Source organism: Brachyistius frenatus, unplaced genomic scaffold, assembly GCF_029030835.1.
Source record: "Brachyistius frenatus isolate BFR_SWC_R1_liver_20210118 unplaced genomic scaffold, ASM2903083v1 Contig_23, whole genome shotgun sequence".
Classification (NCBI taxonomy): Eukaryota; Metazoa; Chordata; class Actinopteri; family Embiotocidae; genus Brachyistius; species Brachyistius frenatus.
The window spans coordinates 3,447,474-3,470,294 of record NW_027210622.1 but is presented as its reverse complement, the minus strand read 5'-3'; the positions used below and the strand labels follow the sequence as shown (position 1 = coordinate 3,470,294).

Below are 22,821 nucleotides of genomic sequence, written 5' to 3'. Positions count from 1 at the left end.
AAACAGCTGCAAAATCAACATTATGGTACAGTTTGAAAATATGTATTATTTTACTTAAGTCTTAAAAGCAATGATGTATTTGAAAAGTTGATCAATTATTTTCTCAGTTTCAGGTTTACGCTGAAAATAAATATTTAGAGAAGGAGAACAAAGAGAGTTTCTTTCCTTGCAACAGTTTTTTCAAGAAATTACACAACTCAAAGTGACAATGACATTTACCTCAACCACGTTATCTCAGCTATGTGATCTAGCCCACAGGAAACTCACATTCAAAAACAGCCCCTCATGTTGCAGATCCACCGATGCAGCAAAGGTGTTGAAGGTGTTGTTTTGTGACTGCATCATGTCCACTTTTTCAAATAGGGCCGTGTGGGTTTGGATTTTAAGAAATCAGGAAGTGGGCAAACACTTTTTCACACCACTGTATGTGTATCCACTTTCATGAGTTTTTGAATATGATAAATCCTCCAAAAAGGCAAATCACTTTACGTAAGAATAAGAACGTCGAACGACAAAGAAAAACGTCTAAGAAAAATAAATTTTTTACGAAAAACAATAGAGCTTCGCACCATCGGTGCTCGGGCACTAATTATTTGTGTAAGCAATGCCTTTATTTGTCTGATTTTTTTGCTCCCATCTCTGAAAAGTTCCTTTCACTTCTTGTAGTCTCACTGTCTCCAACTGGCTGTCAACAAATTGACACTTCTAACACTCTTACAGGACCTTCTTACAGAGGACTATTTGTCTGTGAAGTCTTTTGGTAGAGTCTCAGAAAAGGATGCTGCTCTACACTACAAACATGCTTCTATCTCATACCTTCACCTCTCCGTAATAGAGCAGACCCAATATACTGTTCTGCTCAGTACAAAAAAGTAGTGAAGGCATAAGGAAGTACCCAACTGCACCGAGCAAGGCGTTTCTAATCTTAATATTTAGAATCTAAATGTATGCCAAATAATGATCGCGAACCTATATCACTGCTTGACATAACCCCAAAAGAAAACAACCACAGAAGAAAATGTTCCATTCAAGTAGCCAATCACAGTTTACATCTCCTTTAATGGAAACCCCTGCGCGGGTCATAACATCCTGTAGTCGTACCGGTTTCAACGTCTTTCTACACCAGGTCATCGTCACGCATGGATGGGCTGTGGATTTTTCTGATTGTTTTCGTGGGTAAGTTTCAGAAACATCTGTGAGGAGTAAAGTTTTCTATTGATTCTATTTGGACAATAAATACTACATTATCAGTGTTTTTGGGCAGCAGCCATATCAACATTTCCACCTGCTTTGTGGTTGTATTCCAGGAGTTGTTTCTGGATCAGAGTTGGAGGTGACAGTCCGACCGGGAGACAACATCACTCTCTACTGTGACTGTAAAAAAGACACTGGAGTATATGTAGTGTGGTACAGAAACTGCTCTCATGTGAACCAGCCTCATCTTGTTCTAAAACTAAGTGTATGGGAACAATCCAAAGATGTTGCAGAGCTTCTTAACCCTCTTCCTCGTTTCCACTTTCTGACCAATGAATCCTCTAAATCTTACGACCTGCTGATCACAAATGTTACAGGTTCTGATGAGGGCCTCTACTACTGTGGAACTGAACAGTCTACGGTCAAGGGAGAGGAAGAGGAACAAATTACCCAAGAATATGTTTACCAATATGGCAACAAAACAAGAATCAAATTTGGTAAGTAATCAGTTGTGGTTTCTAATTGTGTGTGAATATATGGTTAAATACTATTACAGTAATATGTGACTGCTGAGCCTCTCATTTATAATCCAAGGAATAGGCAACAGCCTTCACTCTTCCAGAAACTATTTCCACATGCTTTAGTAAAGCCAGGCTCCAATGTTCAGTGCTATGGCCTCTCTTTTAGCTTGGTTAAGTTCGAGGGGTCATTTTTTTTTTACAGATATCACTTTTTGAACCAACATTACAAAGTTGAAATAGGAGCGGGCCTTCCCCAAACGTTTACTATTGTCTAAGATATGATTCTATGCTGTAACTAATCATGAAAAACAGATCCAAAGCTGTGGAAAGAAAATGTGCTCCTACTTTTGAATATCTGCTTATATGTAGTGAGTCACTTCCCAGTCGGAGAAAGTGCTCCCATTTATGCATTTACATCAACATCATGATATATATCAAAGAAAAATGAAATCCTTATTGCATATATAATATACCATACAGTAACTGAAAACATGGATGTGCAACAACCTTCAGTGTGGATTAGGGTATCAATACAAGGCACTCGTGCTATACAACAGACCAATGGGATCTAGAGTTACAACGACATGTTGAAACAGTATTATTTATACATGTACAGAGTGCTGCTGTAGTATGGTACCTTATACAGTCTAAGTTATTGAATATTTTGGAGGCATTGTTCTTGGTGCTGTTGAATTGTATGAGATGTGTTTCTGTTATTTAGCCTCCGCTCATCGATATTAATGGGAAGGTCAAAATTACAGAAACTCCTGCTACAATAATTCACTGAAAGAGCTAACTGTGTTTCATTCAGACTTCAGCGGGCTTCAACACCATGAGACACCTCCAGACTGTCGTCAATGTTGGACGATGCTGTTTTGTCTGTGTCCAGCCTCGGCTCTTCTCTCCTGTTCCATCTCCTCTGTTTTGGCTTATTATTTTGGTCAAAAAACAGGTACTTGCTTTACATGTCATTTTTATCCACTTAGTCCTTCTGTCTTCACTTCATTAGTAGAATGTATTCTGTTTATTTTCAGTTTTTAGCTTTATTTCCTAATGTGTTTCTTAAGGTGTAGTGCGATGTTGCGTGTTATGACCCAATAATACTGTATTCATGTCTGCAGCAAAGGAAACTAAAGCTGAAGAGAAAAGATCAGACACCAGAGGTCATTCCAGAGGGGATCAGGTATAGATTTATGTTATAAAAGATATTTCAAATTTTTAAACAAAACTGTAAAAATATTCATAGCTGCTTCAGTCCATTTGGTATTCCAGCAGCAAGATACTGTACAGATTAACTCAGTAGTGTAGCTCACTGGCACAACTAAATGTACCTGAGTAATTATTAACGTTGGTTTTCTCATAGCCATTCTTTCATGTTCGCAGCTTCATGTACAGTAAATGATATTACGTATCGCCTCAACTTTATTATTTAAAAAAAAAAATCTAATTATCTCAAATCTTAGGATGAAGATGTCTGGTTTGCTGCACTGGAAATCCTTCAGGCATTACAGAAACCAAAGAAGAGATCCCAGAGTTTGGATTTCAGCACCTACTCTGCAATCCGTTTTCAAAAAATGAACAAAGTGTAAAATTAATTAATTATGTTTGTCATCTGACTTTTTCTTGCCAAACAGCTGCAAAATCAACATTATGGTACAGTTTGAGAATATGTATTATTTTACTTAAGTCTTAAAAGCAATGATGTATTTGAAAAGTTGATCAATTATTTTCTCAGTTTCAGGTTTACGCTGAAAATAAATATTTAGAGAAGGAGAACAAAGAGAGTTTCTTTCCTTGCAACAGTTTTTTCAAGAAATTACACAACTCAAAGTGACAATGACATTTACCTCAACCACGTTATCTCAGCTATGTGATCTGGCCCACAGGAAACTCACATTCAAAAACAGCCCCTCATGTTGCAGATCCACCGATGCAGCAAAGGTGTTGAAGGTGTTGTTGTGTGACTGCATCATGTCCACTTTTTCACACAGGGCCATGTGGGTTTGGATTTTAAGAAATCAGGAAGGGGGTAAACACTTTTTCACACCACTGTATGTGTATCCACTTTCATGAGTTTTTGAATATGATAAATCCTCCAAAAAGGCAAATCACTTTACGTAAGAATAAGAACGTCGAACGACTAAGAAAAACGTCTGAGAAAAATAAAAATTTTACGAAAAACAATAGAGCTTCGCACCATCGGTGCTCGGGCACTAATTATTTGTGTAAGCAATGCCTTTATTTGTCTGATTTTTTTGCTCCCATCTCTGAAAAGTTCCTTTCACTTCTTGTAGTCTCACTGTCTCCAACTGGCTGTCAACAAATTGACACTTCTAACACTTTTACAGGACCTTGTTACAGAGGAGTGTTTGTCTGAGAAGTCTTTTCGTAGAGTCTCAGAAAAGGATTCTGCTCTACACTACAAACATGCTTCTATCTCATACCTTCACCTCTCCGTAATAGAGCAGACCCAATATAGTGTTCTGCACAGTACAAAAAAGTAGTGAAGGCATAAGGAAGTACCCAACTGCACCAAGTAAGGCGTGTCTAATCTTAATATTTAGAATCTAAATGTACGCCAAATGATGATCGCGAACCTATATCACTGCTTGACATAACCCCAAAAGAAAACAACCACAGAAGAAAATGTTCCATTCAAGTAGCCAATCACAGTTTACACCTCCTTTAATGGAAAACCCTGCACGGGACATGACATCCTGTAGTCGTACCGGTTTCAACGTATTTCTACACCAGGTCATCGTCACGCATGAATGGGCTGTGGATTTTTCTGATTGTTTTTGTGGGTAAGTTTCAGAAACACCTGTGAGGAGTAAAGTTTTCTATTGATTCTATTTGGACAATAAATACTACATTATCAGTGTTTTTGGGCAGCAGCCATATCAACATTTCCACCTGCTTTGTGGTTGTATTCCAGGAGTTGTTTCTGGATCAGAGTTGGAGGTGACAGTCCGACCGGGAGACAACATCACTCTCTACTGTGACTGTAAAAAAGACACTGGAGTATATGTAGTGTGGTACAGAAACTGCTCTCATGTGAACCAGCCTCATCTTGTTCTAAAACTAAACCGTGGTGTATGGGACCAACCCATAGATGTTGCAAAGATTCTTAACCCTCTTCCTCGTTTCCACTTTCTGACCAATGAATCCTCTAAATCTTACGACCTGTGGTGTATCTAAAAGAATAAACAATTTAATGAAGCCCTAAAAGCTCGTAGCTACCCAAATTTGGGTACAAAGAGAAATAGGTACAAAAGTCGCTAAGTAGAAACTCAAGAGGATCTTCAGCATCCTCTTGATTTTCAAACTCTTCACCTCAGGAAGACAAAATCTTGTCCAACATCGAGACTGCACACCCAAACACCATGTTATCATCGTCTCCACTCGTTCTCACTCGCGCTCCCTCCTTCACCACGTTGGATTTTCTCCCGAGAAAGACAAACACACTAGAAGACAGGAGGACGAACAGTCGTTGAAATCAAGAAAAGACTCATAATAAAATCCTCAACTTAAGTTGTCATCCTGCTAAACCAGCTGACAGTGGATGATTTATGATACTTAATTTATGAATTTTATACCCTGTCATATATATTTCTCTGACACAGAGCAACTGGCTCTTTGGTGCATTTATATCAAAAATGAAAGCAGTTCTATTCTTAAAAAATAGTGTCAGAAAGACCCACATGTCTGGAGAAAAAACTTTATTGATGATTAATAGATTAAGCTTTTTCTCTCAGCCAGCACTGTACAGTGAGCCATTGCTCACTGCTGATCACATTTGACCGCAGCCATCAGATAAATTTGCCTGTTATTTATCGTTGTACTGTATGAACCACAGTGTCTATAGATTCACTTTTGCTGTTATTGTCCTTTAATCTTTCTTTAATCTGTCAGTGCTTTTTAAAGTTCCAAACCAGTAACAGAGTGAACAATGAAGTGCACAATGAAGTTAACCTCAACCATGTCCGTGTGACAGCTACACAGGAAACCCACACTGACAAACTGCAGAGCTCAACATGCAGGCAGAGTGAAGCTTTAGATCAGCGGCCTGCTGAAGATTTTGGTGCATGACGTCTGTGTGGTGACAGGTCATCAGTAGAAACAAAATCTACATTGCAGCGCTGCAGCCACCTCAAATCAGACTGTAGTTATTCCCATTTACTATTAATCATCATATTTATGAGTGTTCAAAAGCTATAATTGACATAATCCCCTCTGTTTACTATTTGTGCCAGGGTGCATGTCTGCTGAGGTGGTTTTCGTGTCAGTGAGGCCATATACAGAAGGTTCCTTTGAATCCATCTGGAGAATTATTTGTGTAAGCAATGCCTTTATTTGTCGTCATGGATGAGAGCTCAAATTATTTATCATTCAGATCGTGTGAGACTGAGAAGTTTTGCTGGGTGAAATCAAAAGTGGGAGAAGATTTCCTCTCTGAACATCACTCACAAGCCACATGGCTCATTTTGAAACACTTCTTCCCTCTAGTGGAGATGACATGTAATAAACCAATAATTTCCACCACAGGAGAGTTAAGCCCAATCTTTCCCCAACTGTTTAAATAACATTACATTGTGTTAATTTATTCCTAAATTCAGTCTGGCTGCTGGAAGTTTATATTATGAATATGAGACACCTCTCTCCATTCTGATAAGCCAAAATTGCACAGCCATCTGCTGGTTGTAGCTATACACACATGTAATTAAACCATTTTGTGGAACCAAATGAAAAACTTGAAACCACCCACACTTTTTTCTTTCTCCATACCCATTGTGTTCATTGAATTTACAATGTAAAGACCAATATAAAGACATTAATGTTTGAAATTCGCAGTGTTCCCCTCCAAGCTGCAAGTTTAAAGTTCACAGTTTCTTTCACAAATGGAAGAATCAACATACTGTTATATTTAGGTTTTTATTGTCACACACAAACAAAATGTTCTAATTGTACCATTGTTAATATGTTTTATCAGCAGCTGCTAATCAATGATCGAATTACAGCCTATTAAATCTTCTTTCCATACTACAATTCATCAGTTTTCTTTTTCTAAGACAAGTTAAAACATTCTATTTATACAATATGGACACAATAAATAAAGAAGCAAATGGTATAATTAAATAAATAAATGAATTTTTTTTTTTAAACAACCCAATTATAATTACTACGTGAGAATTTAATTTCTGAATTATTTAAATTCAAAACCACAGGTACTGACCAAATACCCGTAAACAATAAACAAAACATAAATACGTATACCAATATCTTTAAAAAAATCTGATAAGTGCATTCAAAATCCACTTATTTTAAAAAAAGAAACAAAGTTATAAGATTCTCTCATTTGCCATTTTAGCAATCAAACTGTTCATAAATAAATAAACCAATCAATAGGACCAACTATGTTCGGTCTGGTGCGTGTCAAAACTTTTTAGTTGACTCTTTTTTTACTGGTACACTAGTTGTCAAAAATGCCCCAAAACAAATGACCACAGTGTTGTGACCAAGTTACCGGCAAGTGAAGTTCACACCATAAACAGCCACAGATTTAAATTATGAAACCCATAAAAGTGCTGATGTTGACTGAAAACAGCATTTAAACTTTTAATCACTCTGGAGATAAAAAATAAATAAATAAAGAGGCCGTCTAAGCCCTGTCCAAAGCTTTCCACTCCAACAAAACCATCCATCCATTATCTATACCCGCTTTAACCTGTACAGGATCAAGGGGGGGCTGGAGCCTATCCCAGCTCACTTTGGGCGAAGGCAGGGTACACCTTGGACAGGTCGCCAGTCTATCAGAGGGCCAACACATAGAGACAGACAGAATCAAAGACCATTCACACTCTCATTCACACCTACGGGCAATTTGTAGAATCACCAATTAACGTGCCATGCATGTCTTTGGACGGTGGGAGGAAGCCGGAGTACCCGGAAAAACCCACGCAGGCACAGGGAGAACATGCAAACTCCACAGAGAAAGGCCCCTGGCTCGGGATTGAACCCGGAACCTTTTTACTGTCCCTACAACAAAACTATTTTCCACAAATACACAAAACACCTAATCTGTACAAAATATAATAGGAAACCATTAAAATGATTTTCTTTGTTACAAAATACATTGTTTTTTACAGCAGGATATGTTTGCAGACCTGTTCAGATGTCACAGAAATCCTGAGTAACAAATAATCGTCAGGCCAAATAAGACAATCATATACAAAGTAAAAGTTTAAGAATAATCAAGTCTGCTGGTCAAAACCTGAAAATATATCTAATCAGCTTCATGTGGTTGCAGTTAAATGATCAGCCCCACAACTCCAGTCAGATTCTGATGTTAAATCCTCAACAGTGCATGAAGAACTTGACATTTCAGGGCCTTTAAAATGTTTTACTAGTATTGTTTTGTGTACTGTGCAGTATGGAAAAATGACTGAAAGTCTCAGACCAGTTTTATACTTGATATCCAACCCTGTGTCACGCTAAACCATGTAATACATCTGTCACTCCACTACAGCATACTGTGGCAGTGTTACATTTTGCCCCGCCTTGAGCATGGAAAAACATTTGCTTATGTTTAGGAAAACAAAACCACAAAATTAGCTTTATGATTCAAAAACTACTTGATTGGGAAAAGATGTCAATGAGTCTGTTTTAATTTGATTTGAATCCTGGGTGAAAGTGTCAGGGTTTAAGACATTACAGCCAACCTTCCTCTTTACCGAAGTTTGGCACTTTTGTCAAATGACCTCCGTCACGTGACCTTCATCACATGACCTCTTTCTTCAAATCCTGATCATACTTTTGTGTACTTCTGACATGGTGTACTTTATTGGACTGATGGGTGGAATACAATTCGGTTGTAAAATCATGGATTTGGATCAGCGGGAAATACTGTGATTGGGACATCACTAAATTCCTCTTTGAATAGAATGCATTTATTTTGTACTGCCATAAATGTCTTTCTTTAAGGTTAGCGCTTCGTTTAACTGAATTCAAGCACGGTCTCTGCTATACAGAAGAGCAGCGTCTGGTAAAACTTTGTTTAATCCTTCAACCATAGGCAAAGCATAAAAAAACAGCATCTCGAATTATATATGGTATCAAGCATCTGTCTATAAGACTTAATAACAGAAAGTAAAATCTGTTTTAAAAAAAAAAAGCTATGTACGACTTATCAAACAAATTATTTTGATCTGTAACATTGGATATACTGTACATGTATCATGATTCAGTCAGTACCTTCAGCAATAAATTAGGAGAATGGAACCTTCAATTTATTATTATCCTGCTCTATCTTAATTTTGGCTTTGAAAATGTACCGTTTTAAGAAAGATTATGCTTTCTAAAACTTTTCACTACCAGATATTGTCAAAAAGTTTTTAAAGCTCCAACTTTCTGGTTCAATAATATAATAAAACAAAAATATATATATATTCACAGGTGACTGTCAAAGTTTCTGAAGACCACTTTGAAGCTTCTCTGGAGATGAATCATTTTTCTTTTTAAAAAGATTTTTGAGCTTTCTGGATTTCTTGCCCTTCTCCTTCTCCTTGTTCTTTGCATCTCTAGTATCAGCAGGTGATGCAGGAGATGGGTGGACAACCCTTGGTGGTGGCAGTGGTGGCTCCACCTCTGGTGGCAGCCTGCTCTGAGGCAGGTTAGGTGTTGAGGCTGAGAGGTTGGTTGGAGTTGCAGCCGTGGAGCTGCATGACTTTTCAAGTATTCCATCATAGACAAGCTGACTTAACGGCCCGACGGTGAAAAGATCTGATGAGGACTTCCATGGCACCTGTGAGGTTAACATAAGGTCAGGCTGCCCAATTCGACCTGGAGATGCTTTAGATGCTGCCAACTCTTCCCTCAGCATTGCTTGTGTTGGTATTTCCATTGGAGCATCAACTCTATCCCAGGAGATTTTTCCTGTGGGAGTGTCTATGGAGCTGTCCATGTCATCTCTTGGCATTCTTGGTATTCTCCTCCTGAGGGAACCAGCAGACATCTCAAGTTCATTTCTCAGTATCCTTCTACTTGTTGATGACTCCAAACCAAACTCTTGCCTCTCAGGCGAGGAAGAGGAATCCATAAGTGCTTCAAATTTCTCTCTGGGTAGCATTTTAATGGAGCCAGTATCTGTGCAATACTCCAGCTCATCTCTGGACATCTTTCTTGGTGGTGTTCTCGCAGTCTCAACCATTTTGTCCTTTGCTAATGCCCTCAAAGAGGAATCAAGCTGGGATTCTCCTTTATTCCATAGAAGCTTTCTTGAACCGGAGTCTTGGGACATTCCCACTGAATCTCTTGTGATTCTTCGAAAGTCAAATGGATGCTCAACATCATCTCGTGTCATTATTCTGGAGGCACTGTCTATTGAAGCCACCATCATGTCTCGTGATATCTTCCTTGGTGCCACATCTCTTGATGCTTCGATTTCATTCCAAAAAATCTTCCTCACATCCAGTGGTAAATCACTTCTTTCTCTGTATATATTCCTTGAGGAAATATCCATCAAATCTTCTACTGTATCTTTCTCTACATTCCTTGGTGAAAACTCTGCATCTAATTCATTTGAAATCCCCTTTCTAAGAGCAACATCCATGGGACCTTCACTCCTGTCTCGGGATATCTTCCTTGATGTAGCGTCAATGAAAGACTCTTCTGTAGACATCTTCAAAAAAGAGGTTTCCAAAGAAGTATCAAAGGATTTGTCTTTTGCAATCTTCCTGCAGGCAATATCCACAGAAGCCTCGAGCTCTTCCACAGAAATTTTGCGAACTGGTGATTCAACAACAACTTCTACTTCTTTACTCAAGGGTTTTGTAATTGAGCTGTCAGCAAGCAGCTCAGTTTCATCATGATAGAGCTTTCGAGAGGAAGCTTCAACAGTGGGACTAGGGAACATCTTGCTAAGAGGTGGGGGAGTCATATAGTCTGAATCTGAGAACTTCTCTTGGGAATCTCTATTAGTGAGAGAAATAAAAGGAAGCAATAAGAGAAGGAGGAGACAAGAAGAAAATCATTAGTGTTGCTGAAAGTTTTTTAAAAGGAGTAGTGTGCAAACTCTAAGTGGCCTCTAAAAGTTGTGGGCAGGGACAATTACTGTTTTTTTAGAGTTTTCAGAAAGATCCTCTCTTCTTCATCATAGCATGGGTAAGTGGCTCGAATGGGGATGAGAAGGTCAGGGTCCGGTGAGATTATGGCAGCTGGCGGCTGAGTGATGACGCCAGGACGGCGTGACCTACATCTGGTGGATGCCCGAGTTCGAGGAGAGTGCTTATGAGGTGGACCTGGAACTGGGGAGAAGCCAAAGTTTAACAAACCAGCAAAACTGATCAATCTATCTGAACGGACTGGTGTAATGGCAGCAATTAATATGTACCATTGCTTTTCAGCGCTTAAAGTCCGGCAAGATCAGAAAGTGTCACAGCAAAATTGGTCTGTGAATCTTCACCAATTATGTGGTAGTAGGAGCTTTGAAATGTAGGAACATGCAGGGCTTGTTAGTAAACCACAATATCAATATCTGGTGAGCTGAGCATGGATATGCTAATGCTATTAAGCCACAACAGCGTTACAGGTACTTTCTTTTATATCTTTAATGTCTCTGTACTCCTAACTTACAAATGCAAAAAAAATGAGCTCTCTGAGCCTGCCAGCAGTTCATGAAAACATCACACTTTTTTCTTTTTTTTTTTTAACTTAATTGCTTCTCTAGTTTACTGAAGTAGAGCTCTGTGTGAAATAGTGCAGGTATATTTTGCCTTTGCAAGTAAATTCTGTGATTGCAGTGAGTCCATTGGAATATAATATTTTTACCATTAAGTTTACGAGTTTTAAAAATCTGGTACGACTATGTCCTACTAATACTGGAGAAGGTTGTTTGACAGTGTATAGTTGCATATACTTTGTCATATATTTGATGTTACAAATGGATCATTTTTTTTGAATACCAAAAGAGTCATTTCTGCTTAGTTTATTGCAATGTTAAGAATATGTAAGACCTTAAAAAATAACATTGAGGTTTTATCTGATGCCGAGAGGATTTTTAGCTGCATATACCACAAATAGTCACACTGAATCTACAGCTTTGTATTGACTGATACCACACATGCTTTGGATATCCCCAGCATTTTAAAGTACACACATACATCTAACAAAATAAGAAGAAATCCTGGGTTAAGTGGAGAACAATGGAAGTTGTTTCCATACGGATCACAAGGGGTCAATCAATATAAAAATTATACTAATCAAGTGCCGCAGCTTCCATCAGCAATTCTCAAACTAATTGAAAACTTTCTAATGATGATCCAACTGAAGTCTCAAAAACCCATCATTCCTGTTTCCTACCTGGCATCTGTGGGAGGTTTGGAGAAGCAGACTCATCTAAGAGGTCCTCTATAGATCCATGGATGGAGCTGTGATATGAACAAGATGTCTGAAGCACTCGAGGCAACCCAAGGGTAATTGATTCTGAATAGAGTTGAGCAGTGAGGTTTGCCAGGCCAGGATTCCTGATGATGGGGAAACCACAGAGGAGCTCAATCTGCTGCCAGCGATGAAGGCGCTCCCGCAGGCAGGCAGTGACTTCAGACAAGGCATTCCTTTGAGAGATACAAAGACCTTTGCGATAAAATGGTACATGTATATATTGAAGAAAGTTTTCAGATTTTACTTTTACTTAAGTATAAGTACAAATACAGCAATTTAGCCATTACTAGTAAAAGTGCTGCATGAAAAATCTTACTCCAGTAAAAGTGCTGAAATATTAGCAGCAAAATGCAGTTAAAGTAAAAGTATTGGTTTTGTCCCTCTAATAAAGTATTACATATTACACCATTATGTTTATAATATTTAAGTATCACTGTATAAGCAGCATGCTACAGTTGTAGCTGCTGTAGTCGTAGCTATTTTAAAATACTTTCTATCCAGATTTATATCTAGGGACATTAAATATATGTGAGCAGTCGTGGGATGATTACTGGGAGAGGGAAAAAAACAAAGTTCTGATCCACAAATCTGTGTTCAAGCTTTTTCTCAAACCTTTGATTTTTGGGGAGATATTGGATCATTTGAACATTTACTGAAATAAATCCCTGTGAAGTTTAAAGAGAAAAATCACTAGTCAGTGGACTCAAAGACATTTGCAATGTGACACTGACTACACATTGTTTGTGTTGAAACACAACAAAGTTGAAAACCACTGGTTTAAGTCTTTAACGTTGTGTTACATTTTAAAAGCTTGTTATGTTATCCATTGTGCCAAATCTTCATCTCAAAAGTAACCAAAGCTGGGTAGAGTAGAAAGTATTAATACTCAATACTTCAAAATTGTACTTAGGTACAGTGCTTGACAAAACTTCTTTTCACCCTGTGAAAACATTCACAGGTAATTGAGTTACTAACTTTGCCTCCAGAATCTTGTGGTCAACCTGGTCTAGAGAGGAGCTGTGGGCAACATGGAGTGTCCCCAGCACAGAACTTCTCTTCTTCTTAATCCTCTCTGCCTGAAAGAAAGCATATGTGCAAATTAGTTGACAAAAACGTCAAGGGAAATTAGTAGTAATTTTATGCCACAACCCTGTTTCCCCAAAAATTGGGACGCTGTGTAAAATGTAAATACTTTGTAAAAACAGAATGCAATGATTTTTTTGGGGGTAATGTTAAAAAAAAACATCTGCTGGAACATGTCACAACTAATGAGGTTAATTGGCAACAGATCAGTAACGTGGTTGGGTATTAAAAGAGCGTCCCAAAGAGGTAGAGCCTCTCAGCAATGAAGATGTGAAGGGGTTCCTCACTCTGTGAAAGACTGTGTGGGTAGGGTACATAATATCATAAAAAGATTCAGAGTCTGAATAATTCTCTGTATGCCAAACAGCAACATGGCTGGGATTTGTGGACCTTCAGGCAGAACTGCAATAAAAACAGTCATTAATCTGTTATGGAAATCACTGCATGGGCTCAGGGACAGTCCGGAAATCAATTGTCTGTGAACACAGTTTGCCACTGCATCCACAAATGCATGTTAAAACTTAACCATGCAAAGAAGAAACCATATACACTCACCAGCCACTTTATTAAGTCCACCTGTTCAACTGCTCGTTAAAGCAAATATGTAATCAGCCAATCACATGGCAGTAACTCAATGCATTTAGGCATGTAGACATGGTCAAGATGACCTGCTGAAGTTCAAACCGAGCATCAGAATGGGGAAGAAAGTGGATTTAAGTGACTTTGAATGTGGCATGGTTGTTGGTGCCAGACAGGCTGGTCTGAGTATTTTAGAAACTGCTGATCTACTGGGATTTTCATGCACAACCATCTCTAAGGTTTAATGGCCCGAAAAAGAGAAAATATCCAGTGAGCAGCAGATCTCTGGGCGAAAATGCCTTCTTGATTCGAGAGGTCAGAGGAGATTTGGCCAGACTGTTCGAGATGATAGGAAGGCAACAGTAACTCAAATAACCACTCGTTACAACCAATGTATGCAGAAGACCATCTCTGAATGCACAACACGTGGAACCTGGAAGCAGATGGGCTCCAGCAACAGAAGACCACACCGGGTGCCACTCCTGTCAGCTAAGAACAGGAAACTGAGGCTGCAATTGGACAATAGAAAGATTGGACAATTGGACAATAGAAGATTGGAAAAATGTCTCCTGGTCTGATGAGTCTCGATTTCTGCTGCGACATTCCGATGGTAGGGTCAGAATTTGGCGTAAACAACATGAAAGCATGGATCCATCCTGCCTTGTATCAACGGTTCAGGCTGGTGGTGGTGGTGTAATGGTGTGGAGGATATTTTCTTGGCACACTGTGGGCCCCTCAGTACCAATTGATCATTGTTTAAACGCCAGAGCCGACCTGAGTATTGTTGCTGACCATGTCCATCCCTTTATGACCACAGTTTACCATCTTCTGATGGCCACGTCCAGCAGGATAACACGCCATGTCACAAAGCTCAAATCATCTCAAACTGGTTTCTTGAACATGACAACGAGTTCGCTGTGCTCCAATGGCCTCCAGTCACCAGATCTCAATCCAATAGAGCACCTTTGGGATGTGGTGGAACGGGACATCATGGATGTGCAGCGGACAAATCTGCAGCAACTGCGTGATGCTATCATGTCAATATGGACCAAAATCTCTGAGGAATATTTGCAGCACCTTTTTGAATCTATGCCACGAAGAATTAATGCAGTCCTGAAGGCAAAAGGGCCTCCAACCCAGTACTAGCAAGGTGTACCTAATAAAGTGGCCGGTGAGTGTATAAACATGGTCCAGAAATACTGACACCTTCTCTGGCCCTTAGTGTTGTTAAAAGAAGAGGTGATACAACCAAGTGGTAAACATGCAAACTTTTTTTAAATGTGTCACTGCCATCAAATTAAAAATGAGCATATATTTTTCATAAAACAATACAATTTATCAGTTTTAACATTTGATATGTTGTCTTTGGTCTATTTTCCATTAAACATGAGCTTACATGATTGGCAAATCATCAAATTCTGTATTTATTTACATTTTACACAGCGTCCCAACTTTGTTGTAAACAGGGTTCACCATTTGTAAAGCTGTGATTACATTTTTTTAAATAACTTTTCAGCACAGTCACTCGAAATACTATCAGTGTTTTTCATTTGTTTTTATTTACCTCTTCCTTGGCGGTGGCAAGCTGTAGTTCTGCGCTGTGTTTTTTAACATTGTAGTACTGAACCTCTACCTCATGTGTCAGCTGCAGCCACTGCTGAAGAACCTCTGATGCTGTCCAACTAGCCTGCATGTCCTTCTCGGCCTGCTTCAGTGCTCCAAGCACCTGAGGAAGTCGCATAAATCAAGTGTTAGGACCAGTGTATAGAAAAATAGCTGCAGCCTAAATCTTTTCCCTAATATCCTTAAACCTTTCCAAACAAGGGTAACGATTTTCATGGGCAGCATTTGTGAAATTGCTTCTTCCAATTTTAGTGTGTCTACCTGTTCCAGCTCCTCCTCTGCATATCGCAGGCGGCTGAGCTCGCTGACAGCTCCCTGCCTTAGCTCGTGCAAACGGTAAGCCTCCTCCTGTGCTCCCATAATCTCATCTCTCATCTTCTCCTCCAGGTTTTGTTTCTCTTCCGCCACATTACGCTTTTCTTCCTGGGCTCGTTCCAGTCTGAGTAAATAACAAAGGATTTTAGTTCAATCACACATAGCAAAGTATAGGAGTGAGGGACTGACTAAGAAAAACTACTGGCTACTTACCGTTCCTGTAGGTCTATGAGGCTCTGTTCAGCCCTCTGCAGACTTTCTAAATCTTTCATCATCTTGGTTATGTGGACTTTGCTCGCTTTGTTCTGGGCCTGGGCAAACCAGCAGCCTCCAACTCCCATCACCACTGACACAATTAGGAGCAGGTCCTTCATGTAGTTATGAGGGGGGCCTACAATAGAGTGGAAGGTCATGATCATTGATAGTGCATGTATTTATGTATAAACACAGAGTAAGCTAAAAGTCACATACCATTAATATAAACAAATTTGGCTCACTAATCAGTCCTTTAATGTGGATTTTTAGATTAAAGCGTTAGGGAAATTACTGGAGCTTTCTTGAAAAATAATGGAGATTTGGAAGGTATATACACAAAAATAAATATCTGCCACTTTTAATGTGTATGTCCAATCAGTGTAAATGGTAAATATAGTCAATTTAAGCATGCGACTGACGTAGTTGGTGACCTGAACAACGACTGGCTAATTGAGCTACGTTTCCAACAGCAAATATGGTATCCCAAAATATGAACGCAAAGGATGTTATGGATGAGGATGTATTTTATAGAGTTTTGGCTGACTCTGATCCTTAGTCGTATCTAAGACTTGGACAAAGAAATGCCGCAGATTGAGCCCGAAACTGCAGCTGCATGCAATAAGATATGGCTGCCAGGGACCATCCAGAAACTGAGTTGCTGAGATTAAACATGAACTGGTGGCTCCTTTTCTCAAACAATTTGCCCTTAAATGCCAACAGAAACTGAATCATTCTGCTGCAATGAACGTCATTGGTAGTTTTTGCTGGATGCTGTCGCTGAAACCGACCAAGAGAGCTTTGCTATGCACAAAGGTTTCACCCCCAACTCGGACAGAAATCTGCTGGAGACATCCTTCAGAATAAAGACAATAAACCAGAAACGATAACTAAAACCAGCAGGGCAGAGAGGGCAGATGACCAGTGAGTGTGAATTTTTGTCACCAAATGCTTTATTTTGGACAACAAAGTGGGTGAGGGGTTTGATACACAGCAGTGTTGGACAAGCAGTTTACTCACCATATTGTGTTGGTTGTGTTTACAATAGATAAAAATGTTACAGTATCTGATCAGTGCCAGTCACCTCCTGATGAATAACCATCATTTGCTCTCTGGAAACCATATCGATTGTCTGCTTATTGGTTTTTTCTTTGTTGAGTGGGTGTTACGAGGGGAAATAATTTGCAATGGGAACCAAAGGATTGGAGGGTCAAATATAAAAAATTTGGTTTGCAATACATCCTGGTAAATGAAGGCATTATCAGCAAGGCAGGAAAACTGCTAGCAGGATACTCAGCTTTCTCGGTAAATGACTTCAAATGAACTACATTTAACATCAACACTGGGTGGACTTCCACATAAAAAGTGGTGAATTTTTCCATTTCAAGTTGAAAATCAGAAAAACAAAAACAGTTTCTATATAAAAGAAACATGAAAAAAAAAAAATAGGGATGTGAGAACATGTTCTCACGTGTAGGTGGTCCAAATAGAACTACATCCAGAGCTTTAATATTAAGCTTCTGTTTATCTCTCTGGTCCTGAACTCTCAGATGGCCACTCAGGAATGAAGGCTCATTAGCTGCAATCCTGCAAACAGATGTCGCAGGCAGTACAGCTTCAGTGTGGATGCTGCACATAACAACAAATAACTTGTTTTTTACAGCAAACTGCTCAGACATCCTTATTGGTTGATCTCACCTGGGGAGTGTGTTTCCATTGACTCTGAAGTCCTTAAAGTTCCTCTCATACTGTGGCAACTCAACAAACTCCTTCAACCAGCGGAGCACGTGATCCTGGGTCCAATTATGTACTGAAAATTATACAAAAAGTTACATAAACTAGGACTTAATATCTTTGGACACAAACAGACACTTTCCTTATCATACACACACACACACACACACACACACACACACACACACACACACACACACACACACACACACACACACACACACACACACACACGCACACCTTCAGACAACTTCCAGCTCCTCCAGAGCTCCTCAACTGTGATGTGCTGGTCTTCTCTGTGCAGGTTGTTGTGTTTGTTGGTCTGCTGTTGCTTCATGTCTTCAATAATGAACTGTGACAACAGAGAATACAAGAACAAAGGGAGTGAAAATCAATACTTTTTCAGATACAACTATAAAGTTCGAGGGTAGGGGTCACAAGCAGATGACATAACCTGAACATTATCTCTATCCAAAATAAATTAGGTGAGTGTTGCAGTGTGTCATGTACTTAGATTTCAATCCAGGACTAAGGAGTGGATGTAATGAAACTACATTTATGTATTACAAATTTCAGTGATCGCATGTGTGTGTAAGTGCTGTCTTGGAATGTGTTCTTGGCTGTAAACGGAGGTTTCATATGATGGCTGGTGGAATTTTGGGACTTTGATGAGCCCAGACCCTTCCCCTGACATCTCTATGGCAACGGCAACCCGAGCCCCTGGATACTGTGTCCCTGAACTGCATTCTGGAGGGCAAAGGCATTTTAGAATACTGGGTTTACTACAAATGTCACATCCGACTAGAGGCTCACAGACTCTCTGGGCAAAATGCTAAATACTTTACAGGATATTTACCCGGAAATGCTAAGACGAATACAAAAAGTGCGGTACAAATATGAGGTAAATATGTTGTTACGCACATGCACAGAAACACATTCAGCAATGACTGCCCTTTCAGACTGATCACTTTTTTGCATGGCAAATATATTATTATTTTGCTTTAGGCTAAATGTTAAATTAATTTTTCCCTTGAGAAAAAATACGCTTGATTGATGAATGTATAAAAAACTTTTTACGGCATAATAGTAATATTTAAAATTAAATAAATGACATTCATTACGGGTTTTTTTTTCTCCTTTGTTTTTGCAGGATAGCAGTGTATTATCACTGAGGTCAGTGTATTTTTTCATGTTGTTTGTGGCAACTACAACAAACTGGCTGAAGAATACGTTAAGAAGAGTAAGTATGACTCAGAAGGTCACCAGTGGCACGGTATTCTATTAGTGCAATCAAATTTTGTCACTGAGCCAAAAGCAACGTTATACTGTTGCTATCCTTGAAGGAGCATTTGACTCTTCCACCAGCCAGGACACCTGTTGTTGCACTGCTTTACACTGTGTGTCTTTAACATGCCAGAACATACATGCACAATGATTTACAACAACTAAGAAAATGTAATTAAGTATTTTAGAGTCAAACTCTTACCTCCACGCTCTCCTCCACCTCAATCCCACCATCTTGGTCATCGTCCATCATCTGATGGATGCTTCGCAGAGCCTCCAGGCTGTATCGATCAGCTTCGCTCATACATGGTGGAGACACCACCATGCAGGGGTCAACATGGGTGGGGAAAGCTATAACATATCAGTCATTATTTCACACAAGGTATTCACAGAATGAATTCCTTTTATTCATTAATCCAGTTTAACCAACTAATTCAAGAGATCTATAGATTAAACACTTTCTTTTGTACATTCCAAGCTCCTTTTAAATTAGATCCATACATATTTATATATATACACAAGAGCAATGTGGGGTGTACGTTGTTTATAATTGTTCTTGTCTATATAGATCAATCACCACAATTTCTCAATGAATGAGCATTTGAGCCACCAATTATCAATTGCATGTTTATCAAAATGTATTTTCCAGGATGTCCCATTTCTAAGTGCTTGATATTCATTAATATCAAATCTCTGTGTAATCAATTTGATTCTGGAGATTAAAATGTAACATTTCCATTCACATGAATGAGACTAACATGGTATGGACAATAAACACACTGAATAATCAGTTCAACCCATTTGTTGACATTAAACAATCTAACCTGAAAGTCTATCTATTTATTAAATGGACTTTTAGGTGAGATTGCTTTTTCAGTGGCTGTTTCCAAGATCGAGACTAAACTGTTGTTGTGCAGTATCTGCAATATGCTTTCATTCCATCAATCAATCAAAACATCCCCACACCATTGTCAAGGAAAGTTTATAGCTAGGACCTTTTTTTTTTTTTTTTTTTTAGATATGTGCATCATTTCAGAACCCAACATCCAGTCAGTCTGTACCAGAGCTCTCATGGGATGCTCATATGATTTATATGAATAGTTAATGCAAGTAGGTAGGTGTCACTGAACCAAGACAGTTTGTTTGTATTAGTGACCATACAACATGGATACTAAAAACCAGGCTCCCAATACACACAACAAACTTTTACAGCGACCCATATTGCCAGTGACAAACACTGGTAGTCAAACACACTGTTTCCCCTAGATGTCCAACCAAGAGTAGTCCAGACTGCCATCAGGAAACTTTCTCTGTAAGAGCTTAACTCCAGCGATCTATAAGAACATGTGTCAGAATGTACTTGGTCACATGGCAATGAGGACTCTGCACTCATCATGGCCAAATCAACTGTTGTAATGAGGCTTTACGTCGTACAGTGTGTGCCTGGCTTGAGTGTATGACGGGAACACTGCTGCATGGGAGGATGACGGATAGCTTTTCGTTAACTGTTGGTCCACTGAGTCAGAGTCCATTTTTGTGCTCCAAGGGGCCTTGGACTGAGGGTCAAAGGTCTGCTAGTTAAACCCACTGTCAGCCAGATCCAGTAACACTAGCCGCTCTCCGCCCACATTGGAAGGAAGAATTAAGCTATGGGAAAAAGAGACTTCTGGGAAGAGAGGCTTTTTAAAAAAATTTTTTACAGCATTGTGCCAATAATCCCAGAAAAATATTGACATAAATGTCTGAAGTAATATATTTTTGGGGAGAAAATCGCCCTGTAACAATAACTGGGTGTTATTGGCAAATGTTTCTACATGTAGAAATAATAACGGAGACGAACCACAGGGGTTTACATGACTTTTAATGATTGTTTGTTTCTGTGTTTGATGTGGGCCCATGCATTGTTACACATGTTCTTTTTAAGATAATTATCAGGAATAATTAATTTAATGTTTTTTCCTCTTGCTCTCCCAGCTGGTTGTACAGCATATCAATGCACAGAGCAATGACACTGATCCCTTGGTTGTTGATGAAAGTTACATTTCTCAAGAATGAGGCTACCGCTCAGCTGGACAGGCTATTACATTTCTGTGGTGTATGCAAAGACACACATACACGCATGTGTATGTGTGTCTTTGCATACACCACTATTCAGTGTGTGTGTGTGTGTGTGTGTGTGTGTGTGTGTGTGTGTGTGTGTGTGTGTGTGTGTGTGTGTGTGTGTGTGCCTATAGCCTATTACTCATGTGAGGAAATAAATGTGTTTACACAGTCGCATATGTTGACACACCCCCTATTAGGCAAATCTCTACCATGTAAGCCACAACATTTTAGGGTGAGGGCTTGCTTTACGTTTAGACAAGTAGCTGTTATAGTTGGGGTAAGTCTCCAGTGAATGAATGTACGTCAATGTAATGTCCTCTAAAGTGACGTGAAACACGGTTGTGTGTGTGTGTGTGTGTTCGTGCGTGAATGTGGACGTAAATGGTATTGTTGTCCCTGCGGGACCTCCATTGATGACCTGAGTTTAACCCTTCCCACAAAAATAGCAGCAGTTGGATTAAAACGTTAGTAAGGACAATAAACCAAATCTGCATATCATAAAAATGTCATGTAAAAGTAAAGGTTCAAGTCTCCTAATGTATTTTTGATCTTCTTGTGGAAGATTTACAAATAGCCTACCCCAAAACTGAATTATACAGGTTAGAGGTTATAATAATATCAGAAAGAGACAAAATGGGTTTAAAAACGAGATAATTTTGTCACGCGAAAAAAAACAAAAAACGGGTGATTGATGAAAAGTTAGTAGAGGGCAAGTTTTAAACTGACGCATGGTTGACTGCCCTGTGCGCATTACTTGCGATGACAGGGCAGATTTGATAACAACGCAAAGACTTGACCAAGCTTTCCTAGTTTCTTCTTTTGACTACATACCTGCCGCGTCGAAACCGGCGCTCCCACCCGGAAAGGTAAAGCCCTGGAGGTCCCCAGCGCCTTGTGCAGCCAAGAAGAGCGCAGCAGGGAAAACGAGGAACAGAGGAGACGGAGGAAGCATTTCAGACCGTTGATAATATTGTCGTCCGGAGTGGAGAAACTCCTCAAAACAGATGGAGAAAGAACAAATGAAGAACCAGCCCCTCGTTTTGGAGGCACCGCAGTGACAGTCTGCGAAAAGTGTTAAGCGATCTGTGTTGCTATAACGGGTACAGGCAGCAGCGAGATGTGATACTGATGTTCACTTGAGAAATCAGGCAAGTGGGACAAGTGTGCGCTTTGAAAAGTATAATTGCGCCAAAAAGAAAGAAAGAAAGAAAAACAAACGACTTTCTAAACACGTGAAAAGGTTTGCAGTCAAAATTTGCAGAGTCATCCAAACACAAGCTTGTGCGTCAAAATGATCCAAAAATGGGTAATGTTATTCCGGAAAATGAAACATAATAAATCCAGACAAGGTCTTCAAAATAAATGAACCTCAGATTGATCTGCGCCAGTAAAATCCAGTGTTATAACCACACGCTTGAAAACGATGCTGCATGAAGGCAGTAGGCCTGCAGAGTCCTGCTCATGCTTGTCTGTTTTATATAACAGACATATATGTTTTATATGACATATAATATATATGTAAGCCAGCCAGTCGCACTTCAGTGGAACTATTAGTTCTCTCTTCAGCCACCCTTTTCCCAAGAGAAGTTTTACGTGGAACTGACTCCCCCCCCTCCCTCCATCCCCCGTCTCTCTCTCTCTCTCTCTCTAGCAACAGGGCCCCATTATTATGTTTCCTTAACCTAATTCCCTACAT

At 39.4% G+C, this 22,821-nt stretch overlaps 1 protein-coding gene across 1 annotated transcript; it reads right to left on the bottom strand.

Moving 5' to 3' along the window:
- Positions 1 to 6,904: 6,904 nt before the first annotated feature.
- On the bottom strand, positions 6,905 to 22,675 carry stim2a (tromal interaction molecule 2a). Its single transcript, XM_069697428.1, has 12 exons — positions 21,957 to 22,675; positions 19,225 to 19,373; positions 17,979 to 18,090; positions 17,703 to 17,814; positions 17,476 to 17,591; positions 15,966 to 16,143; positions 15,699 to 15,876; positions 15,379 to 15,540; positions 13,128 to 13,228; positions 12,072 to 12,325; positions 10,825 to 11,017; positions 6,905 to 10,684 (listed from the first exon to the last, which is right to left on the bottom strand). Exons 1-12 carry the CDS (start codon positions 22,075 to 22,077, stop codon positions 9,175 to 9,177), a joined length of 3,186 nt encoding a protein of 1,061 aa, XP_069553529.1. The 5' UTR covers positions 22,078 to 22,675; the 3' UTR covers positions 6,905 to 9,174.
- Positions 22,676 to 22,821: the final 146 nt, after the last annotated feature.

Coding starts and splice junctions, on each gene's coding strand:
- stim2a (XM_069697428.1), bottom strand. CDS start 22,077: ATGCTTCCTCCGTCTCCTCTGTTCCTCGTTTTCCCTGCTGCGCTCTTC. Junction 18,091..19,224: donor AGGTGGAGGAGAGCGTGGAG/GTAAGAGTTTGA, acceptor CTGTTGTCACAG/TTCATTATTGAAGACATGAA. Junction 15,541..15,698: donor CAGAGGAGGAGCTGGAACAG/GTAGACACACTA, acceptor CGACTTCCTCAG/GTGCTTGGAGCACTGAAGCA.